This window comes from Hemiscyllium ocellatum, chromosome 19 (assembly GCF_020745735.1).
Source record: "Hemiscyllium ocellatum isolate sHemOce1 chromosome 19, sHemOce1.pat.X.cur, whole genome shotgun sequence".
In the NCBI taxonomy this organism is placed as follows: domain Eukaryota; kingdom Metazoa; phylum Chordata; class Chondrichthyes; order Orectolobiformes; family Hemiscylliidae; genus Hemiscyllium; species Hemiscyllium ocellatum.
In genome coordinates, this window is record NC_083419.1 from 6189385 (window position 1) to 6210943 (window position 21559).

A 21559-nucleotide genomic window follows, 5' to 3' on the forward strand; every position below is an offset into this window, starting at 1 on the left:
AGGAATAAAAGAATGAAGAGAGTAAGATTAGGTCCAATCTCGTCCACATCACGCACCTCCGCCCTCAGACCCCACCTCTCCAACTGTAACAAGGACAGAACGCCCCTGGTGCTCACCTTCCACCCCACAAACCTTCACATAAACCAAATTATCCGCCGACATTTCCGCCACCTCAAAAAAGACCCCACCACCAGGGATATATTTCCCTCCCCACCCCTTTCCACGTTCTCTCCTTGACTACCTGGTCAGGTCCATGTCCCCCCTACAACCCACCCTCCCATCCTGGCACTTTCCCCTGCCACCGCAGGAACTGTAAAACCTGTGCCCACACCTCCTCCCTCACCTCTATCCAAGACCCTAAAGGAGCCTTCCACATCCATCAAAGTTTTACCTGCACATCCACTAATATCATTTATTGTATCTGTTGCTCCCGATGCGGTCTCCTCTACATTGGGGAGACTGGGCGCCTCCTAGCAGAGAGGGAACATCTCTGGGACACCCGCACCAATCAATCACACCGCCCCGTGGCCCAAAATTTCAATTCCCCCTCCCACTCTGCCGAGGACATGGAGGTCCTGGGCCTCCTTCACCGCCGCTCCCTCACCACCAGACGCCTGGAGGAAGAACGCCTCATCTTCCACCTCAGAACACTTCAACTCCAGGGCATCAATGTGGACTTCAACAGTTTCCTCATTTCCCCTTCCCCCACCTCACCCTAGTTCCAAACTTCCAGCTCCGCACTGTCCCCATGACTTGTCTGGATTTGTCCTACCTGCCTATCTCCTTTTCCACCTATCCACTCCACCCTCTCCTCCCTGACCTATCACCTTCATCCCCTCCCCCACTCCCCATTGTACTCAATGCTAAATTCTCCCCACCCCCACCCTCCTCTAGTTTATCTCTCCACGCTTCAGGCTCACTGCCTTTATTCCTGATGAAGGGCTTTTGCCTGAAACGTTGAGTTCGCTGCACTTTGGATGCTGCCTGAACTGCTGTGCTCTTCCAGAAGCACTAATCCAGAATCTGGTTTCCAGCATCTGCAGTCACTGTTTTTACCTACCTGATAGTGGGAAGTTGTGTGTGGAGTCAGAGGAGATAGGGGAAGCACTAAATGAATATTTTTCGACAGTATTCACTCTAGAAAATGACAATGTTGTCGAGGAGAATACTGAGATACAGGCTACTAGACTAGGTGTGATTGAGGTGTGACTGCAGAGTGTGAAAATAGATAAGTCCCCTGGGCCAGATGGGATTTATCCTAGGATCCTCTGGGAAGCCAGGGAGGAGACTGCCGAGTCTTTGGCATTGATCTTTAAATCGTCATTGTCTACAGGAACAGTGCCAGAAGACTGGAGGATAGCAAATGTGGTTCCCCTGTTCAAGAAGGGGAGTAGAGACAACCCTGGTAATTATAGACTAGTGAGCCTTACTTCAGTTGTTGGAAAAGGTTATAAGAGATAGGATTTATAATCATCTAGAAAAGAATAATTTGATTAGGGATAGTCAGCACGGTTTTGTGAAGGGTAGGTCGTGCCTTGCAAACCTTATTGAATTCTTTGAGAAGGTGACCAAACAGGAAGATGAGAGTAAACCGGTTGATGTGGTGTATATGGATTTCAGCAAGGCGTTCGATAAGGTTCCCCACAGTAGGCTATTGTACAAAATGCGGAGGAATGGGATTATGGGAGATATAGCAGTTTGGATCAGTAACTGGCTTGCTGAAAGAAGACAGAGGGTGGTGGTTGATGGGAAATGTTCATCCTGGAGTCCAGTTACTAGTGGTGTACCGCAAGGGTCGGTGTTGGGTCCACTGCTGTTCGTCATTTTTATAAACGACCTGGATGAGGGCGTAGAAGGGTGAGTTAGTAAATTTGCAGGCGACACTAAGGTTGGTGGAGCTGTGGATGGTGACGAAGCATGTTGTAGGTTACAGAGAGACATAGATAAGCTGCAGAGCTGGGCTGAGAGGTGGCAATGGAGTTTATTGCAGACAAGTGTGAGGTGATTCACTTTGGTCGGAGTAACCGGAATGCAAACTACTGGGCTAATGGTAAAATTCTTGGTACTGAAGATGAGCAGAGAGATCTCGGTGTCCATGTACACAGATTCCTGAAAGTTGCCACCCAGGTTAACAGGGTTGTTAAGAAGGCATACAGTGTTTTAGCTTTTATTAATAGAGGGACCGAGTTCCAGAGCCATGAGATTATGCTGCAGCTGTACAAAACTCTGGTGCGGCCGCACTTGGAGTATTGTGTACAGTTCTGGTCACCGCATTATAAGAAGGATGTGGAAGCTTTGGAAAGGGTGCAGAGGAGATTTACTAGGATGTTGCCTGGGGTGGAGGGAAGGTCTTATGAGGAAAGGTTGAGGGACTTGAGGCTGTTTTCATTAGAGAGAAGAAGGTTAAAAGGTGGCTTAATGGAGACAAATAAGATACTCAGAGGGTTAGATAGGGTGGACAGTGAGATCCTTTTTCCAAGTATGGTGTCGGCGAGCACGAGGGAGCATAGCTTTAAATTGAGGGGTGATGGATATAGGACAGATGTCAGAAGTAGTTTCTTTACTTAGAGAGTAGTAAGGGTATGGAATGCTTTGCCTGCAGCGGTAGTAGATTTGCCAACTTTAAGTTCATTTAAGTCGTCATGGACAAGCATATGGATGTACATGGAATAGTGTAGGTTAGATGGGCTTCAGATTGGTATGCCAGGTCAGCGCAACATCGAGGGCCGAAGGGCCTGTACCTCACCGTAATGTTCTATGTACACACTCAATTATCCCAGTGATACTCTGGTCAGCCTCTCATACTGTATTCTCCACAAACCATAATTTTACCCTTACCAGTCTCCATCCAGACTGCATCTTCATCCTCATTAAACTTTGCACACCAATTACCTTTATTCTAGCTGGTTATGCTGTTTCTTAGTCTAGGAGAAAGTGAGAACAGCAGATGCTGGAGATCAGAGTCAAAAAGTAGGGTGCTGGAAAAGCATAGCAGGTCAGGCAGCATTCGAGGGGCAGGAGAGCCAATGTTTCGGGGTGAAGGGCTTATGCTCAAAACGTTGATTCTCCTGCCCCTCAGATGCTGCCTGACCTGCTGTGCTTTTCCAGCACCACACTTTCCAACTCTGATTCTTAGTATCTCAACACCTCAAACTTACAAATCATATCCAACTCTAGTTACTTCACACCTGGAGTTCTGTGTGTTGTTAGGAATATTGTATCTTAGGGAGGAAAGACTCAAAGGGGGTGCGGTGTAGATTTTGCAGAATGATATCTGGACTCCAGCCAGTGATTTATGGTGAGAAACTGCACAGACCAGCGTTGCATTGCATGGAATGAAATAGTTTACGGTGTGATTTGAAGTCAAAAAGTGTAGCACTGGAAAAGCACAGCAGGTCAGGCAGCATCCGAGGAGCAGGAGAGTCAACGCTTCTGGTGTCATGCCCAAAATGTTGACTCTCCTGCCCCTCAGGTGCCGCCTGACCAGCTGTGCTTTTCCAGCGCCACACTTTCCGACTCTGATCTCCACCATCTACAGTCCTCACTTTTCCTGGGATTTGAAGTTTTCAAGATATTAAACTCATCTCTAAAATCACATGACATTGGGTTATAGTCCAATAGGTTTATTTGAGATCGCAAGCTATTGGAGCGCTGCTCCTGCCTCAGGCAGCTAAGTGAGAGAGAAGACATCGAGGACACCTTTGGATTATAACCCAGTGTAGTGTAATTTTTGACTTTGTCCATCTCAGTCCCACACCACCACCTCGACATCATGTTTAAACTAATCTGACAGAGTGGATAGAGAGAAAAACTATTCCTACTGCTTGGGAATCTAAGATGAGGGAACATAACCCAAATGCAGTGGGTGGCACGGTGGCACAGTGGTTAGCACTGCTGCCTCACAACGCCAGAGACCCAGATTCAATTCCTGCCTCAGGCAACTCTCTGTGTGGAGTTTGCACGTTCTCCTGTGTCTGTGTGGGTTTCCTCCGGGTGCTCCGGTTTCCTCCCACAATCCAAAAATGTGCAGGTTAAGTGAATTGGCCATGCTAAGTTGCCTGTAGTGTTAGGTGAAGGGGTAAATGTAGGAGCATGGGTCTGGGTGGTATACGCTTCGGAGGCCCAGTGTGGACTTGTTGGGCTGAAAGGCCTGTTTCCATACTGTAAGTAATCTAATCTTTCAGGAATGAAACTAGGTAATATATCTATAAGCAAACGGTGGTAAAGGTTCACAACTCTCTTCCACAAATGGCATTTGATGCTAGGTCTATTGTTAATTTTAAATGTGAGATTGGTAGACTTTTGCCAACCAAATATATTACAATGACATGGAATGAAGTCACAAATCAGCCACGATCTCTTTGAACATAAGAACTCTGAGCAGGAGTAGGCCAATCAGCCACTCGAGCCAGCCACACCATTCAATACAATTGTGGCTGATCTCATCTCAATGTAAACACCTCTGTCCTGCTTGCTCCCATAACGCTTTAACCCATTGCTGGTTAAAATTTCATCTATTGCCTCCTTAAACTTATTCAGTGTTCCTGCATCCACTGTGCTTTGAATTCCACAAACTCACAATTCTTTGAGAGAAGGCATATTTCTCCTCATCTTTACAGAATCTCTACAGTGTGGAAACAGACCCTTCAGCCCAACAAGTCCACACCAACCCTCCGAAGAGTATCCCACCCAGCCCCATTCCACTACCTGTTTGCTTGCCATTTTCCATGACTAATCCACACATCCCTGAACACTGTGGGCAATTTCCTATGGCCAATCCACATAACCTACACATCTTTGGACTGTGGGAGGAAACCCACGCAGACACAGGGATAATGTGCAAACTCCACAAAGACAGTCGCCCAAGATTGGGATCAAACCTGGGTCCCTGGCGCTGTTAGGCAGCAATACTAGTCACTGAGCCACCGTGCTACCCTTTACTTTAAATCTAGCTAAAACTATGACCTCTCATTCCAGATTGGCCTTCACAGGGAAACTTCTGCTCCAGGTCTTCTTTATCAGTATCCTTTCGCATTTTATCTACCTCAATTAGATCTGCCCTTTTCCTTCCAGTCTCTATGGCAAGTATAGCCCTAAATTGCTCCATCTCTCTTCAAAGGACAAGCCTTTGAACAGTGAAACAGATAATGTAATGGTCCACTCTTTTTCCTACGGATTCTGTCTTCCATCTAAAATTAATGGCAAGTGCTAGCTGGCTGATGGGCAGGCCCAGGCAGACTCAACCATTGAAGTTTCAAACAAATGGTCCCAGCTTCATTGAGTCAATCAGTTTGGAAAGTGGAGTGGTCACAATTCGATTGATCGTTCCTGTTTCTCCTAGTCAACAAAGAACCAAAAAACAGATAGATACTCATCTTATAACCCCAGGACTGCTGTCACCATCAATGATAGCTTCACTGGTGTTTCAGCACAGGCTCTGACAACGCTGCCGTAAAGATGGAAAACATTACATGACGAGACTAAACAACAGATTTTATACTGGTTTTGATCTGGGATTTCAACCAGCAAAAATGTCACCTGGTAAACCCTTAGAGAGTTTTTCAGCGTAAAGGTTAATGTCACAACAATGTTATGTTGCAGGAAGGCCATGAAAGTCATGAAGCGGATTTAACCCTAGGCTGCTTTGAGCTATAACTTGCCTGTTTAGGGGATTAATCAATTGTAAATCTCACCACCATCCTGACTAATCCTTACATGCGATTTTACACTGTCTTTTAAAGGGATTAAGACTGCAGGCTCATCAGTACTTAGGCTACAGTGCCCATTTAGTATTTTCTGGTTTTATATTAATTTATGACTCTTTCTAAATATCACATTGTAAGAACACAGTTCTTGAAAATTTTCTTAATGAACTGCAAATCTATTCCTAATAAACCATATCTTGTGAGATCATTAAATCTTCTGTGTGAAATGCCAACAAAACCATACAGATCAGACTCTGCTGAATAACCCTTCCCCCATTGAACATTTATTTAAAATATAATTGACACACTGGAGTGATTGCAAGGCAGTAACTTAATCCCAGCAGAGTTACAAACCATCAAATGATTTATTGTGGAAGTCACCGTGAGACTATTGTGGTGCAATTACTCCCAGGTAACATTTCATTTAAGATTGGGCTAAATTCCTCTTCCAGTGAAAAATGGGAGAGTGCTTACATGCTTCTCCATAATTAAAGCCTTACTAGTGAAATTGTGGAAAAGTGAGGAATTGCAATGTGTGATTATGGTAATTCAAATAAGTAGGTCATTAACTACCAAGAAAGAAAGGTGTTTCCCCTCATTTCTGTTCAGTGGAATTTCTATCCCCAAGCAACTACATCCCAATTTCTTTCATTCTCTGTGAAATCAATTTCTTATATCCATTATCCACTCTGTAATCATTCTCGTGCTTCCATTACACTTGTAAGTAATCACACTCAGATTTCCATTATTTTATATGTAATAATCTCTACAAGGTATTCGTTATTCTGTATGCAATCAACTGCAGACATTCATTATTATATATGTAAGTGAGGCAAGACATCCATTATTCTTTATGAGATCAATCCCAGATATCCGTTATTTTCTCTGAAATGGATTTTCGATTTCCACTATTTCCCATGCAATCACTCATAGGTAACCAATATTGTCTATGCAATCAATTCTGGGTATCTGCAGTTCTCTTTGTAATCACTCCTAGGTTTCATTTATTATTTAAATCAATCAATTTTGGAGATTTCACATTTTCATATCAGAAACTGAACTGCATGGTATTGAATTTTATTAATTGCATGTCCTCCACTCTGCTGCCTTGGTTTCTCCCAGCAACAAGCAAGGAATAAAATTTGTAGAGATGGACTGTCATTATAAATATTGACAAACTCTAAGCAGATTATACCTGTAATGCAAGATTAGGGAAATATCATCTTTTAACATTAACATTTTAACAAAAATGGAATGAATCAATTATTTTAAAAATGGAATTATAATTTTTGGACAGTTATTGGACATTTAAAGAAAAGTACAGTCCGTTGAATAGGCTGGGGCTGTTTTCCCAGAGCGTCAGACACTGAGGGGTGACCTTATAGAGGTTTATAAAATCACAAGAGGCAAGGATAGGATAAATATACAAAGTCTCTTCCCTGGGGTGGGGGAATCCAGAACTAGAGGCCATAGGTTTAGGGTGAGAGGGGAAAGATATAAAAGAGATCTAAGGGGCAACTTTTGCACGTAGAGGGTGGTACATGTGTGGAATAAGCTGCCAGAGGAAGTGGTGGAATTACAGCATTTAAGAGGCATCTGGATGGGAATACGAATAGGAAAGGTTTGGAAGGATATGGGCCAGGTGCTGGCAGGTGGGATAGCTTGGGTTGGGATATCTGGGTCGGCATGGATGGGTTGGACCGAAGGGTCTGTTTCCATGCTTTACATCTCTATGACTCTATGTTGTGGAAATTACCTGAAGTTTGAAAATGGTTTTAAGGGGGAAATTATATTTGATTTCTTGCTTTGTTCAAAACACCTCCACGATCCTCTATAGCCTGTTCGGTGACATGCTGCACACAAGTTCCATTAGAGGATAATCTTTGTGATTCTACTGGTCTGAAAGAGGGTAAAATTATTGAGTTGGAAAAGTAGGATTCCAAGAACATGTCATGAAACTGTATGCAGTTTCTGACAGGTGTGAAAATTCAGGGTAAATCATTGAGGTTGATTTAGGAAGGTTATAAAAGTTCATAAAACCTAAATGGAAGACAAATGGGCCAGGGATGAATTTATGCTTGAAATTTGTTATCGGTTTCTGTAGCGCTCACCCTTTGCATTGGCTTTGCTCAAAGGTATAGCTTACTAGGTGGAGGCATGGCCTACTGGTATTCTTGTGAGTCTATAAATCCAGACACCTAAGTTTGAATCCCACCAAGGCAGATGGCAGAATTTGAGGTCAAATTCTGGAATTAAGAGTCAAGATGGCGCCGACATTGGGCGACTCTTTGTGAGCTCTCCACAGCAGATCTTATTCTCACATTTTTAAAAACTATTTTGCACTTTTAAACCTAAGTTCTAAGTCTGTAAAAATGACTCATAATGCTCTCTTAAATCTACTTGCAGGTTTGAGAATCCTACAAACATCCAGACCCGAGTATTACTGCCGTTATTAGACTGCTGAATGGATCTCTCTCATTTCAAATCTGATGTTGACCTTGCTTTTGTGCATCTCCTGTGCAGCTGTAACCTTATATAACTCGCACTGTTTAAGCACTCTATATCCTTGTTTGCTATGTTTTGCCTGTAGTGCTCACAAAACAAAACTGTTCACTGTACTTGTACAAATCCTATCTAATCTGAGAGTGTAATAACGAAAAAACTGCTGTCAATCACTGGGAGAAAATCCCATCTGGTTCATTAACGTTCTTTAGGGAGAGAAACTGCTGTCTTCACTCAGTCTGGCCTACATGTGACTCCAGACCCACAGCAATATGGTTGACTTTTACTTACTCTCTGAGCTATTAGGGATGGGGAGTAAATAATGTTAACATTTATCTAACCAGTGATGCCACATCCTCTGAGTGAATTTTTAAAAAATGTAAAGGGCAACTCTGAGAGATCTGGGTCTCCAACCACAGATAAAACTAACATATTTCGTATTGAGTTGAAAAATGTGGTGCTGGAAAAATACCACAGGCAGCATCCATGGAGCAGGAGAATTGACGTTTCGGGCATAAGCCCTTCTTCAGGAATGTTCTGTATTGTAATTTTGTTAAAAATATCTAATGTGTTTTACATATGAAGGCAAAGGGAGGACTAAGTGGACATAATCCACTAATCCTTCAATATGTTAACTGGGGAATATTGTGATTGAGTTTCTTCTGAACATTTTTGATGCAAGCTCTTTGAAGGACATTGATGCCAGTTTTGATTTGTCATTCAAATGGGCTTCTCTTTTCCTGCATTAGATGATGCTAAGACCATAAGACCATAAGACATAGGAGTAGAAGTAAGGCCATTTGGCCCATCGAGTCCACACCGCCATTCAATCATGGCTGATGGGCATTTCAACTCCACTTACCAGCGTTCTCCCCATAGCCCTTAATTCCTCGAGACAACAAGAATCTATCAATCTCGGCCTTGAAGACATTTAGCGTCCCAGCCTCCACTGCACTCCGTGGCAATGAATTCCACAGGCCCACCACCCTCTGGCTGAAGAAACGTCTCCGCATTTCTGTTCTGAATTGACCCCCTCTAATTCTAAGGCTGTGTCCACGGGTCCTAGTCTCCTCGCCTAACGGAAACAATTTCCTAGCGTCCACCCTTTCCAAGCCATGTATTATCTTGTACGTCTCTATTAAATCTCCCCTTAATCTTCTAAACTCCAATGAATATAATCCCAGGATCCACAGCCATTCCTCATTTGTTAGACCTGCCATTCCAGGGATCATCCATGTGAATCTCCGCTGGACATGTTCCAGTGCCAGTATGTCCTTCCTGAGGTGTGGGGACCAAAACTGGACACAGTATTCCAAATGGGGCCTAACAAGAGCTTTATAAAGGCTCAGTAGCACATCTCTGCTTTTATATTCCAACCCTCTTGAGATAAGAGACAACACTGCATTTGCTTTCTTAATCACGGACTCAACCTGCTAAAATTGTAGCAAAGTAAAAGCATGGGCAAAGAGTCACGTGAAATTTTATATTGTTGAACTAGTAAGTATTGGAATAGACAAAAGTATTGTCATGTAATAGACTTGAGGCAATCGATTAAACACACCTGACTATTGGCATGTGAAACAGAAATGTCTGTGACCTCTCCTTTCTCATTTAATGATAATCCAATAAAGCTTTCTTTCAAGGATCAATAAAGGCAGATATTGTTGGAGAAACTCAGCAGGTCTGGCAATATCTGTGAAGTGAGAAAGTAGAGTCAATTTTTTTTCAGAAACTGGCTCTGAAGAAGGGTCACTGAACTCAAAACATTATCTGTTTTCTCTCCATTGATGCCTCCAGACCTGCTGAGCTTCTCCAGCAATTTCTGTTTTTGTTCTGATCTCCAGCACCCAAAGTTCCCTGGTTTATTTTTCAATAAGGTACTGTTCTTATTTCACAATCTGTAGGGAGATGCATAACCTCAACCAAAAGAATGATATCTATCCCAGAAGAAGCTGCAAAGTTCCATAGATTGGGCAGAGTGTAGAAGCAGCCAGAACCATCCCCTGTTGGATTAACATAAAGTGTTGCATCAGTACGAGTGGATGTAAAGTCAGGTTTTGCACCTTCTCTCTGGTGGGATTGGACAGTCTGTAGCTCACTGTCGAGGCTGGCTCATGAAGAATGATCAATTGGGTCGAGCAATAAAAAACTGACAATCCCTCTCAGTTGTCCACTCATATAACTCACCACCTTCAAGGCAGGAGAATATTGGAAGTTAAAAATAAAGTGGCAATTTGAAGAAAATACAATGCATCTGCTGTGCTTTGCAGTTTGAATGACTCTCCTCTGAATCACAAATACTGACAGAATCCAAATCCACCACTTTCTTTCCCCTGAAAGCTCTGAAATCATTGGTTCCCTCCTTACTGTCTCACATAGAATTCGCTTTTGTCATAATGTGGAGGTGCTGGTGTTGGACTGGGGTGGACAAAGTTAAAAATCACACAGCACCAGGTTATAGTCCAACAGGTTTACTTGGAAGCACAAGCTTTCAGAGCAGTGCTCCTTTACCACAGGAACAGGAGCTCCACAGCTACCTGCTGAAGGAGCAGCATTCCGAAAGCTAATATTTCCAAATAAATCTTTGGTCATACACAGTTTGAAAAATATCCTGACAAAACTCCAAAGTAGCAAACAATTTTCTGCCTGTTTTTCCTGAAGACAGCAGTTAGCTAATTTTACAATTATCCCAAATGCGGTTTTCTTTGGAAAAGAAACTGCAGCTCGGATGAATTTTGACCTTACGTTTGTTGCACTTATGATAAACAGACAGAAGGAACAGCCTTCATGTGACAATAAGCTGGATGTCACTGACCTCTTATCTGAATGATGAATGGACAGGAAGACTCCTGAATTGTAGTGGACCTGCTTCAGTGTAATCAGAACAGTAAACTCGCGAGTGTGCCTCAGCTTCTGAGAAATATGTTCAACTGCAGATGGAGATGCTTTTAGATTTCTTGCAGTATCTGTACAGAGAGAGAGAGAGAGAGAGAGAGGGGTAAAAGGTGAGCCAGCAGTAAGCCACAATTACTTTCTCCAATATTTCTACAGCAGGATAAGAATTCCTCCTTCAGATTTAACAGTGCTAACTCTTAACCAACTTACTGTGATTTATTCTGTTCTACTGGTAGCAATCAAAAGGCTTAACAAGCCCAGCCTTCCTACACTGATCTTCTCACAGTGCCTCATTTTGTTCACAATTGCTTCATTGCATCTGAGGATAGCTAACTAAATAAAAATCTGAAAGAACTGCAGATACTGTAAATCAGAAACAAAAACAGAATTGCTGGAAAAGCTCAAAGGGGCTGTCAGCACCAGTGGAGAGAAATCAGAGTTCACGTTTTGGGTTGGGGGAACCCATCCTCAGAACTGATGGGAGCAAGGAAAAGGATTTTTATGCAGAAGGTAGGAGGGAGTAAGTGGTAAACGATAGGTGGAGATAGAGCCCAAAGAGAGAGAAGAACAGTTGGACAGACAGTGGAGTGGATAATGATCTGGCTAGGAAGGTGAATAACTATTAATGGGGACTGCTAGTGGCTAACAAATGGGTGGTGTGTAACAGCAAGCCATGTGATAAGGCCTGGTGTATGGGGGTTGGGGAAAGGACACAGGAGAGCTCAAGCCCTGAAGTTATTGAACTCAATATTGCGTCTGGAGGGCTGCAGGGTCCCCAACCAGAAAATGAGATGCTGTTTCTCCAGTTTGTGCTGAGCTTCACTGGAGCACTGCAGGAAACCTGAGACAGAGATGTTGGCCAGGGAACTGGGTGGGTGATAAAGTGGCAGGAAACTGTAAGCTCTTGGTCTTTTTTGTAGAAAAACACAAGTGTTGTGTGAAGTGGTCACTCTGTCTTGCTTCATTCCCCTCAGTGTAGAGGAGACCACACTGGAACAGCAAATGCAATCAATTAAATTGAGTGAAGTGCAGATAAAGCATTGCTGCATCTGGAAGGTGTGTTTGGGCCCTTAGATACTGAAACTAAAAATGGACATTAATTGTGGTACAAGCTACTACTGATGAATCAAAATCATCTGGAGAAAACCTGCCAGAATATTCATCATCACCTGCAAAAGATAACTTCTGTGTAGCTTTGACCACTATTGGAGGGGAGGGGCGCTTATGGTACAGTGGTAGTGTCCATACCTCTGGATGAGGAGGCCTGGGTTTAAGTTACACCGGCTCCAGTGGTGCGTCATAGCACATCCGAGTAGGTTGATTAGAAAGTATCTTGATATTCGAAAGGTTGAATAAGGGATGGAGAGAAGTTGGGTGGACCGAAGTTGATTTGTGCGAGACAGAGGGGATACATGATTGTGGTGTGTAAACTTATGAGGGGCATAGTTAGGAAGACAAGAAGAAATATTTCCCCTTTGTAGAGGGATCAATGACAGAGGGACATAGATTTAAGGTAACGGCCAGACGGTTTAAAGAAGATTTGAGGAGAAACATTTTCACCAACAGGGTGGTGGGCATCTGGAACTCAGTTTTTGTAAGGGTAGCAGAAGCAGAAACCCCCATCACATTGTTGAGATACACATTTGTCATGCCAAGGCATACCAGGCTATAGGTCAAGTGCTGGCAAATGGGACAAGAATAGTGAGGGGGGTTGATTTTGACTGACGTGGACACGTTGGGCTGAAGGATCTTTTCCTGTGCTGTAAATTGTTATGACTTGAAGGGATAGGTAGAACTGCCTAGACAGTAGCCAGCGTTATTAATGCCCATTCAGGCAGTCTGTCTCATTCATTGTTTTACATTGATACATTTGCTCAGAAACTAAAAAACCCTGGACCTTCAAAAACACCAGCAGCACAATGCTACTTGAAATATTTCCTCAGATCATTAATAACAAAATCACAATGCTTCAGGTATTGTACTCGACAGAAAGTAAGAAATGGGTTTTAGTCAGCTATGATTCAATGTCTTTCACATTCCAACTTGGAAAGAAAGTTACATTAATCTCCATTTATGTTTCAATGGTACGTTTGCACTGAATTATAGTCATTCAACCTGAATTCACCAATTCTAAATCAATCAACCACTTAGTTCGAGAGAAAACTTCAAGGAAGGAAAATCAAAATCACAGAATAACTCAGAGTTGCCAACTCATTCCAGTGTGTTGCTTGTAACCAGTAAATGTAGCATTCCTATGCATTATTCCTCTCATACAAATTAATGGTGGCCTGCAGTCTGTGAAGAGAGAGTGCATCAGAGCTGCATCAGGCACTGAGAGTGCTACAGGAAGCGTGTCTGGCTTCAGGGACAATGTTCCAACATGGGAGTCAGTAAATTCCAAGGTTTTCAGATTTCACACGAGGGACCTTGGTGAAGGAGACAGAGAAATGTCCTGCAGTGGTCAGGAAAAGCTCTGCACATGTGCTCAAAAAGCACTGGGAGCAGTAAATGGTGATTGATGTCAATTATCAGGGTCTGAGGATCTGAATGTAGCAGCACAAGAAGTTCAAGGACCTCTGTGCAGTGAATGCATCTCTGAATGTCATGGTTTTGCAGTTCTGTATAGGGCAGAGCTGAAGTGAATGGTGTCAACAGCACCCCATACACTGAAGATGACTGCTATCCTAGTGAAGCTATGGGCTCACTCCAGCTGGTGTCCCTGGCCACGGACAACGAAATAATGAATTGTGACCATTCTCTCCTAGTGACCTCACCTTAGCCACCATAGATGGCAAACTGTGAACTATTACCAATGGTTCAGTCAATGAACAAGGCACCTGAAATGTTTAACCTATAGTCCCTTCACAGCCATGGGTTAAACTTCCATTAGCCCTCCAGCTTTGAGGGCCTACCATGCTGCCCATAACAGGGTATTGAAAGTAAGCACGTGAGAGCAACAGGCAGTGTCAAAGATAAATGGGGTGTTGGCCTCCATAGCAAGAAGATTTGAGTACAGGAGCTGGAATGTCTTGCTGCACTCATGTGGGTCTTGGTGAGACCACACTTGGAGTAGTGTGTGCAGTTCCTTACCTGAGGAAGGATGTTCTGATCATAGAAGGAGAGCAGCAAAGCTTGACCAGACTGATTCCTGGGATGGCAGGACTGACGTATCAGGAGAGATAGAGTGAGTTAGGACTAAACTTCACTGGAGTTTAGAGGAATGAAGGGAGATCTCATGGAAACCAATAACATTCCAACAGGGCTAGACAGGGGAAATGCAGAAAGGATGTTCCCAAGACCAGTCTTCGGATATGGGGTAAGATTGGATTGGAATCAGGGAGAATTAGATTAGGATTGGAATGAAGAAAAATTCCTTCACCCAGAGAGTGGTGAGCCTGTGGAATTCTCTGCCGCAGTTGAGGCCAAAATATTGACCGTTTTTAAGAGGAGTTGGAGATAGTTCCTAGAGCTAAAGGAATCAAAAGGAATGGGTTTTGGGAGCAGAGTACTGAGCTGGATAATCAGCCATGATCATACTGAATGGTAGAGCAGGCTTGGAGGGCTCCTATTTTCTCTGTTTCTATGAGCCCGCCTTCTGTCACTAACTGGTCGATTTTGGGAAAAATCCCAGGCCACGAGCTGTTTCTCAACACAGGGATTTTCTCAGCCCCACTGGATACTAAGATTGGGGTCTTGAAGCTCATAAGAAAAGTCCAGCCCAGGATTACACCACATTTTGCGATAACACTCCCCTTGTACAGGCTACTAATTGGCCAACTCAAAATGACAGAGCACAATAAAATCTCAGAGATGTCTTCGATGTACTTTCTGAAGCGGAGAAAAGACATTGAATCATAGAATCCCTACAGTGGAGAAACAGGCCATTTGGCCCAACAAGTCCATGCCAATTCTCTGAAGAGTATCCCACCAGGCCCATTCCCCGATTCCATTATTTTATATTTCCCCTAATTACTGCACCTAGCCTACACATCCCTGAACATTATGGGCAATTTAGCATGGCCAATTCACACTAACTTGCACATCTTTGGGCTGTGGGAGGAAACCAGAGCACCTGGAGGAAACCCACGCAGACACAGGGAGAATGTGCAAACTCCACTCAGACTGTTGCCCAAGGTTGGAATCAAACCTGGGTCCCTGGCGCTTTGAGGCAGATATATAGAGGAGATAGACAGAAACATCTGGGTCAGAAAGAAAACAGTTATTTTTGTTATGTAACTCCATTGCCTTGTTCTTCATTTGAAATTCGCAAGGTAAAAATTCACAGCGAATTGATCTGCTTCATCATTACCTCCAAAATCAATTTCTTTTATGTCTTATTTTTATAACAAGATTTCTGCAATTCCCAATTACATCGCATAAGTTTGCTATTGATCAACTTTGGTCTTTTGTTGTTAATTGTACATATTTCCCTAACTCCAGTATGATAATTATTGAGGACACAGAGTACTCTGACAGAAGTTTAAAATGAAAGAAGCTGACTCCCAGTTCTCACTGAGCCACGATATCTGTTACATCTTTAATTTCTCTCGACCTGATGATCAGACGATAAAATGTGGGAGCAGATGTAGATGATTCGATGCATTGAGTCCGCTCCATCATTGAATGAGGTCATGATTGATCTGATGATTCTCAATTCCAAATTTGTTTATCTAAGTCTTAAATACACTTAGCAATAAAATGGTGTCATTAATCTGAAATATGAGACTAATTTTACACTTTCTTATCAATATATACACTTTCCTATTTGTGTGTATATATGTGTGTGAGTGAGTGTGAGAGTGTGAGTGTGAGTGCGTGAATGTGAGAGTGTAAGTGGGAGGGGGAGAGGGAGGGGGCAGGGTGAAGGGAGGAATAGAGAGAGAGATAGAGGGGTTATGTGTGCGAACATGTTTATCTGTGTATGTGTGTGTGTGTTCACACACTATTTTCAAGCTTGCTTCTGACATTAAAATGAACATTACTGGGGACAAAGCACAGCACGCGTCACTTTATGTGACTACATGTGTCAACCTGAGCTACAAATCTTCTCAAAACTCGCTAGGCAGTGCTTTCTATCTATATACACACTGAACTCATTAGGAATAATTGGTGCCCAGTCACAGTACTAGCATTGTGCTGCCCACTTCTCAGTGTGCCTATTGAGGCAATTGGGTTAGCACCTAATTCCCACGTCATCATCTCAGCCGCCTGCTGCTGGGAATGATCTGGCATTGGGAGGGACCACGCCAAGCAGCCAGCTTGGCAGGTTTCTCTGAAGGGGCTGGAAGTGAGCAGGGGTGGGGTTGGTGGGGGGGGGAGGTGGGGGAGGGGTGTTACTCTGTAATGGCCCACAGAGACCTATAAACCATTCTCCAAGTCTCCAAATTACCAATGTCACATGCTCCTATCCTGAAGTGGTAGACAGCTGCTGGTCTCTGGTTGGTTAAGCAGTTCTCGAAGGGGAGGCTGTCCTGATCCAGCATGATGGAAGCTCCCTCTTACATCCTGGTGCTCCCCCCAGCAGGTTGACCCTTGGGTTTTCACGCAGAGCAGTGGAAGAGGTAAAATCCACTAAGTCATACAATTTATCTAATAAACTTTGTTTCTTTTTCTCTCTCTCTCTACAAAAGCTTTCTGGCTTAATCTCCTAGTTTTTCTCTCAGACAATGGGCACAGAGAACTGTTGGCTATCCCTGGAGCGCTGTCTGTTGGACATCATGTGCAGCTTAACAGTCTTGGAACGACAAACAGTCCAATATAAAGACACTGATGTTGAACTAGTGCGAGAGGAATGCATATCCTGTCACACTCTGTTATTACCTTGAGGTCTGTACAAAAGGAGAAAGTGAGGACTGCAGATGCTGGAGATCAGAGCTGAAAATGTGTTGCTGGAAAAGCACAGCAGGTCAGGCAGCAAGGGCTTATGCCCGAAACGTCGATTCTCCTGCTCCTTGGATGCTGCCTGACCTGCTGCGCTTTTCCAGCAACACATTTTTCAGGTCTGTACACAAGCCTGCCTGTCTGAGGATGTGTCAAGTAACAGCAATGATGTCAAAATGACTAATTAAGATATTTTAGTAGCTGGGGTAATAAATAAAAACAGACGGATCCACAATCTATGACGGTAAACAAAGCCCCTTCTTCAAAGGATTCAAGAGTAGTAAGTCTTAGAATCTTAGAATCATAGAATCTTAAAGTACAGAAGGAGGCCATTTGACCCATCATGTCAGTACCGGCTCCCAAAACAGCTCCAATCATTTTCATTTATTTTATTCATTTATTTTTATTCATTCACAGAGCATAGGCATTGCTGGCTGGCCAGCATTTATTACCTGTCCCTGAGCTACCTTCTTGAAACACTATGGCTCATCTGCTAAAGGGATACCCACAATGCCATTAGGCAGGGAATTCCAAGATTTACTGAAGGAACAGCAATATATTTCCAAAATTTCTGATATCTCTCCATGAATGCTGGCGGACCTGCTGAGCTTTTCCAACAATTTCTGTTTTTGTTTCTGACTTACAGCATCTGCAGTTCTTTCGGTTTTTATGTGGTAAACTTCCAAGCCAGCACAGTGAGTGGATTGGAGGGAAACTTGCAGCTGGTGGTGTTCCTATGTATCAGCTGTCCTTGTCCTTCTAGATCAAAGTAGTTGTCTGTTTAGAAAGCCCTGTGGTGAATTTCCGCAGTACAGGGCGACTGCCATACCTGCAGGGTCAGTTACCCGCAGCTCACCGTGGCCCGAACATATTACAAGGAATGTTCCAGAACCAGGTTCTGGGGGCTGCTGGGAAGGTAAATTTTCCACTTAAGTGAATGGGTTCGCACCTATCCGCGGTTTTGGGATTCCGTGGTAGGCCTTGGAACCTATCACCCACGTGGAGTCTACTGTACATCTTATAGATAGTACACACTGCTGCTACTGAGTGTCGCTAGTGGAAGAAGTGGATACTTGTGGATGCAATGCCAATCAAGTGAGCTGCTTTATCCTGGATGGTGTCAAGCTTCTTGAGTCTTGTTGGAACTGCACCCATTCAGGCAAGTGCAGAGTATTTCATCACACTCCTGACTTATGCCTTGTAGAAAGGCTTTGGGGAGTCAGGACGTAAGTTACTCATTGCAGTATCCCTAGCCTCTAAGCAGCTCTTGTAGACACTGTCTTTATGTGGCAAATCCAATTGAGTTTCTGGTGAATGTTAACAAAGAACAAAGAACAAAAAAAATTTACAGCCCAGGAACAGGCCCTTCGGCCCTCCAAACCTCAGCCAATACAAATCTACTGTCTAAACCTGTCGGTCAATTCCTAAGCACCTGTATCCCTCTGCTCCACACCTCCTCATGTATCTGTCCAGATGCATATTAAGTGAATCTACCGTGCCTGCCTCTAATGTTAGCCCCAAGGATGTTGGTAGTTGGAGATTCAGTGATGGTAATGCCATTGAATGTCAGGGATTGATGGTTAGATTTTGTTGGAGATGGGCATTTCCTGGCATTTGTGTGGCACGATTGTTACTTGCTATTTATCAGCCCAAACCTGGATATTGTTCACATCTTGTTGCCCCCACTCCATTTCGGGTCTACAGCCTGCTCTGTGCCGCCCCTCAGCCACTCCACTCCAGGTCTTCAGGCCACTCCACTCCAGTTCCCCTATTAATCAAGAATCTATCTCTTTCAAACTTAAATATACACAAGGACTCTGCCCCACAGCTCTCTGTGGCAAGGTGTTAAAGACTTACAACTCTCTGAGAGAAGTAATTCCTCCTCATCTCAGTCTTAAATTAACACCCCTTTATTCTGAGACAGTGCTCTCTGCTCCTGGATTATTCCATGAGGGCAGCCATCCTCTCAACATTTACTCTGCCAAGTCCTTTAAAAATCTATTACTTATTACATTTTGAGAAAGTTAGTTTCATACAATCTGATTTCATTCAGTCAACTTTAACTGAAAAGCTACGGCCTTTATATCTTAATACAAAATAATTGCGTTTGAACTTTAGTCATAATTGTAAAATCTTTTCAGTGAGATTCGAATGGAGCAAAGCAGATCAAAATCTATTAAACAGTTGAGCAATGAAATATATGTGAGCACATTACTAATAACACAAACTTTAATTTGAAGACTAATAACATTTATTTTCCCTCTGGATGTCTAAATATTAAGCCATGTTAAATTCTCAGGTGTCTCAAACTTTGTTCAGTGTTAACATTGCAGGATGTCACATCATAGAAACATAGAAAACAGGTCTAGACGTAGGCCATTTGGCCCTTCAATTCTGCTCCACTATTCAATATGATTTGTTGATCTTCCAACTCAATTGCGTGTTCATGCTTTCCCCCATACCCTTTCATCCCTTTAGCCTCAAGTGCTTTATCCAAGTCTTTCTTGAAAACATTTAACATTTTGGCCTTGACTGCCTTCTATGGCAGAGAATTCCACACAGTTGTCTGGTTGAAGAAATAGCCCCTCACTTCAGTTTACTCTGTTTCCCTAGACTGTAACCCCTTATCTGGACTCCCCCACCATCAGGAACAACATCCTTTCTGCATCAACTATGTCTAGCCCTGTTAGAATTTTATAGGTTTCCAGCAGCCTATTTACACCAACATACACTGAATTTTTCTCTGTCAAAGAAAGTATATATCTTTCATTAAATTAACATTCTTTATCTATATATAAAAATGAGCGTTTATGACTAATGTTTGGATTTGGGGAGATGGTGCCATAGGGGTAATGTCACTGGGTTAATGTTCTGGGAGAAGGGAATTGAATCCCACTCTGGTGAAATTTGTATTTAGTAACAATCTGGAATGAAAAGCTTAGACTTAGATTTCCTACAGTATGGAAACAGGCCCTTCGGCCCAACAAGTCCACACCAACCGTGGGCAGCACAGTGGCACAGTGGTTAGCACTGCTGCCTCACAGCGCCAGAGACCTGGGTTCAATTCCTGCACATTTTCCCCACGCCTGCATGAGTTTCCTCTGGGTGCTCCTGTTTCCTTCCACAGTCCAAAAAAAATGTGCAGGTTAGGTGAATTGGCCATGCTAAATTGCCTGTAGTGTTAGGTGAAGGGGTAAATGTAGGAGAATGGGTCTGGGTGGGTTGCGGGTCGGTGTGGACTTATTGGACCGAAGGGCCTGTTTCCACACTGTAAGTAATCTAAAAGCCCTCTGACGAGGAGTCCACTCCCCCCACATTTACCCCTGACTGATGCACCCAACACTGTGGGCAATTTAGGATATCTAATTCACCTGATTTGCACATCTTTGGATTGTGGGAGGAAACCGACTCAGACACAGGGAGAATGTGCAAACTCCACACAGATAGTCATCCAAGGCTGTGAGTTGAACCCAGGTCCCTGGTGCTGTGAGGCAGAAGTGTTAACCACTGAGCAACCATGCTGCAGCTAACCTGATGGCAACCATATAACAACTGCCATTTGCTGTTAAAAAAAATCTTGTTCACTGATGTCATAGAGATATACAGCACAGAAACAGATTCTTCGGTCCAACTCATTTGTGCTGACCAGATATCCTAAATTAAGACCCATTTGGCAGCACTTGGCCCACATCCCTCTAAACCCTTCCTATTCATGTACTCATCCAGATGCCTTTTAAATGCTGTAATTGTACCAGTCTCCACCAACTCGTCTGGCAGGTCATTCCATACACGCACCACCCTCCGTGTGAAAATGTTGCCCCTCAGATTCCTTTTAAATTTTTCCCCTCTCACCTTAAACCTATGCCCTCTAGTTTGGACTACCCCCCCATATCAACCTCTATAAGGTCACCCCTCAGCCTTCAACTCTCCAGAGAAAACAGCCCCAGCCTCTTCAGCCTCTCCCAACAACTCAAACCCTCCATCCCTGGCAACATCCTTGCAAATCTTTTCTGCATCCTTTCAAGTTTCGTGTGCTGTCCGTACTTGGTCTGGCCTACATGAGTCTCCAGATTCAGCCTATCCAGATTCCATAATCAAATAAAATAAATTGCGGAATGGTCTCTGGGCTCAAAATGTTAGCTCTGTTTCTCTCTCCACAGATGTTGCCAGGCCTGCTGAGTTTCTCCAGCAATTTCTGTTCTTGTTTGTTTCAGATGTCCCACATCCACAGTTGTTTGTTTTAGAATGAAATACACCTTTTACTCAAAGGCAGAGGAACACAGATTTAAAAATGTGAGCTGAAAAGTCCCAAAGTGGTTCAAAATTCACTCAGGGCTGCAGCACATTTGTTCTCACATGCTAAGTTACTTGCAAAAAACAACCAACATTGATGCAATTCTGATATAAGTGCTTTATATTACACAATTTGGGAGGAAATCTGAACATCTCATCAGAAAAGCATGGAACTACCCTGAAGAATTCCAATAACTGCCTTGTCAATATTTATACCAAATGCAAACAGCCTTGTTATGTCACCTCTCATCCCTCCCACCATAACCGCTGTCCCCTGTCAACAG

General features: G+C 43.3%; 1 protein-coding gene across 1 annotated transcript in view; it reads right to left on the minus strand.

Annotated features, from left to right (window-relative positions):
* LOC132824618 (protein kinase C-binding protein NELL2-like) overlaps positions 1 to 21559 on the minus strand; it is a 345067-nt gene that overhangs the window by 293804 nt on the left and 29704 nt on the right. Inside the window, exon 3 of the mRNA XM_060839217.1 lies at positions 11023 to 11173. Coding sequence (XP_060695200.1) covers positions 11023 to 11173 — 151 coding nt within the window. The remainder of the gene's footprint in view (positions 1 to 11022; positions 11174 to 21559) is intronic.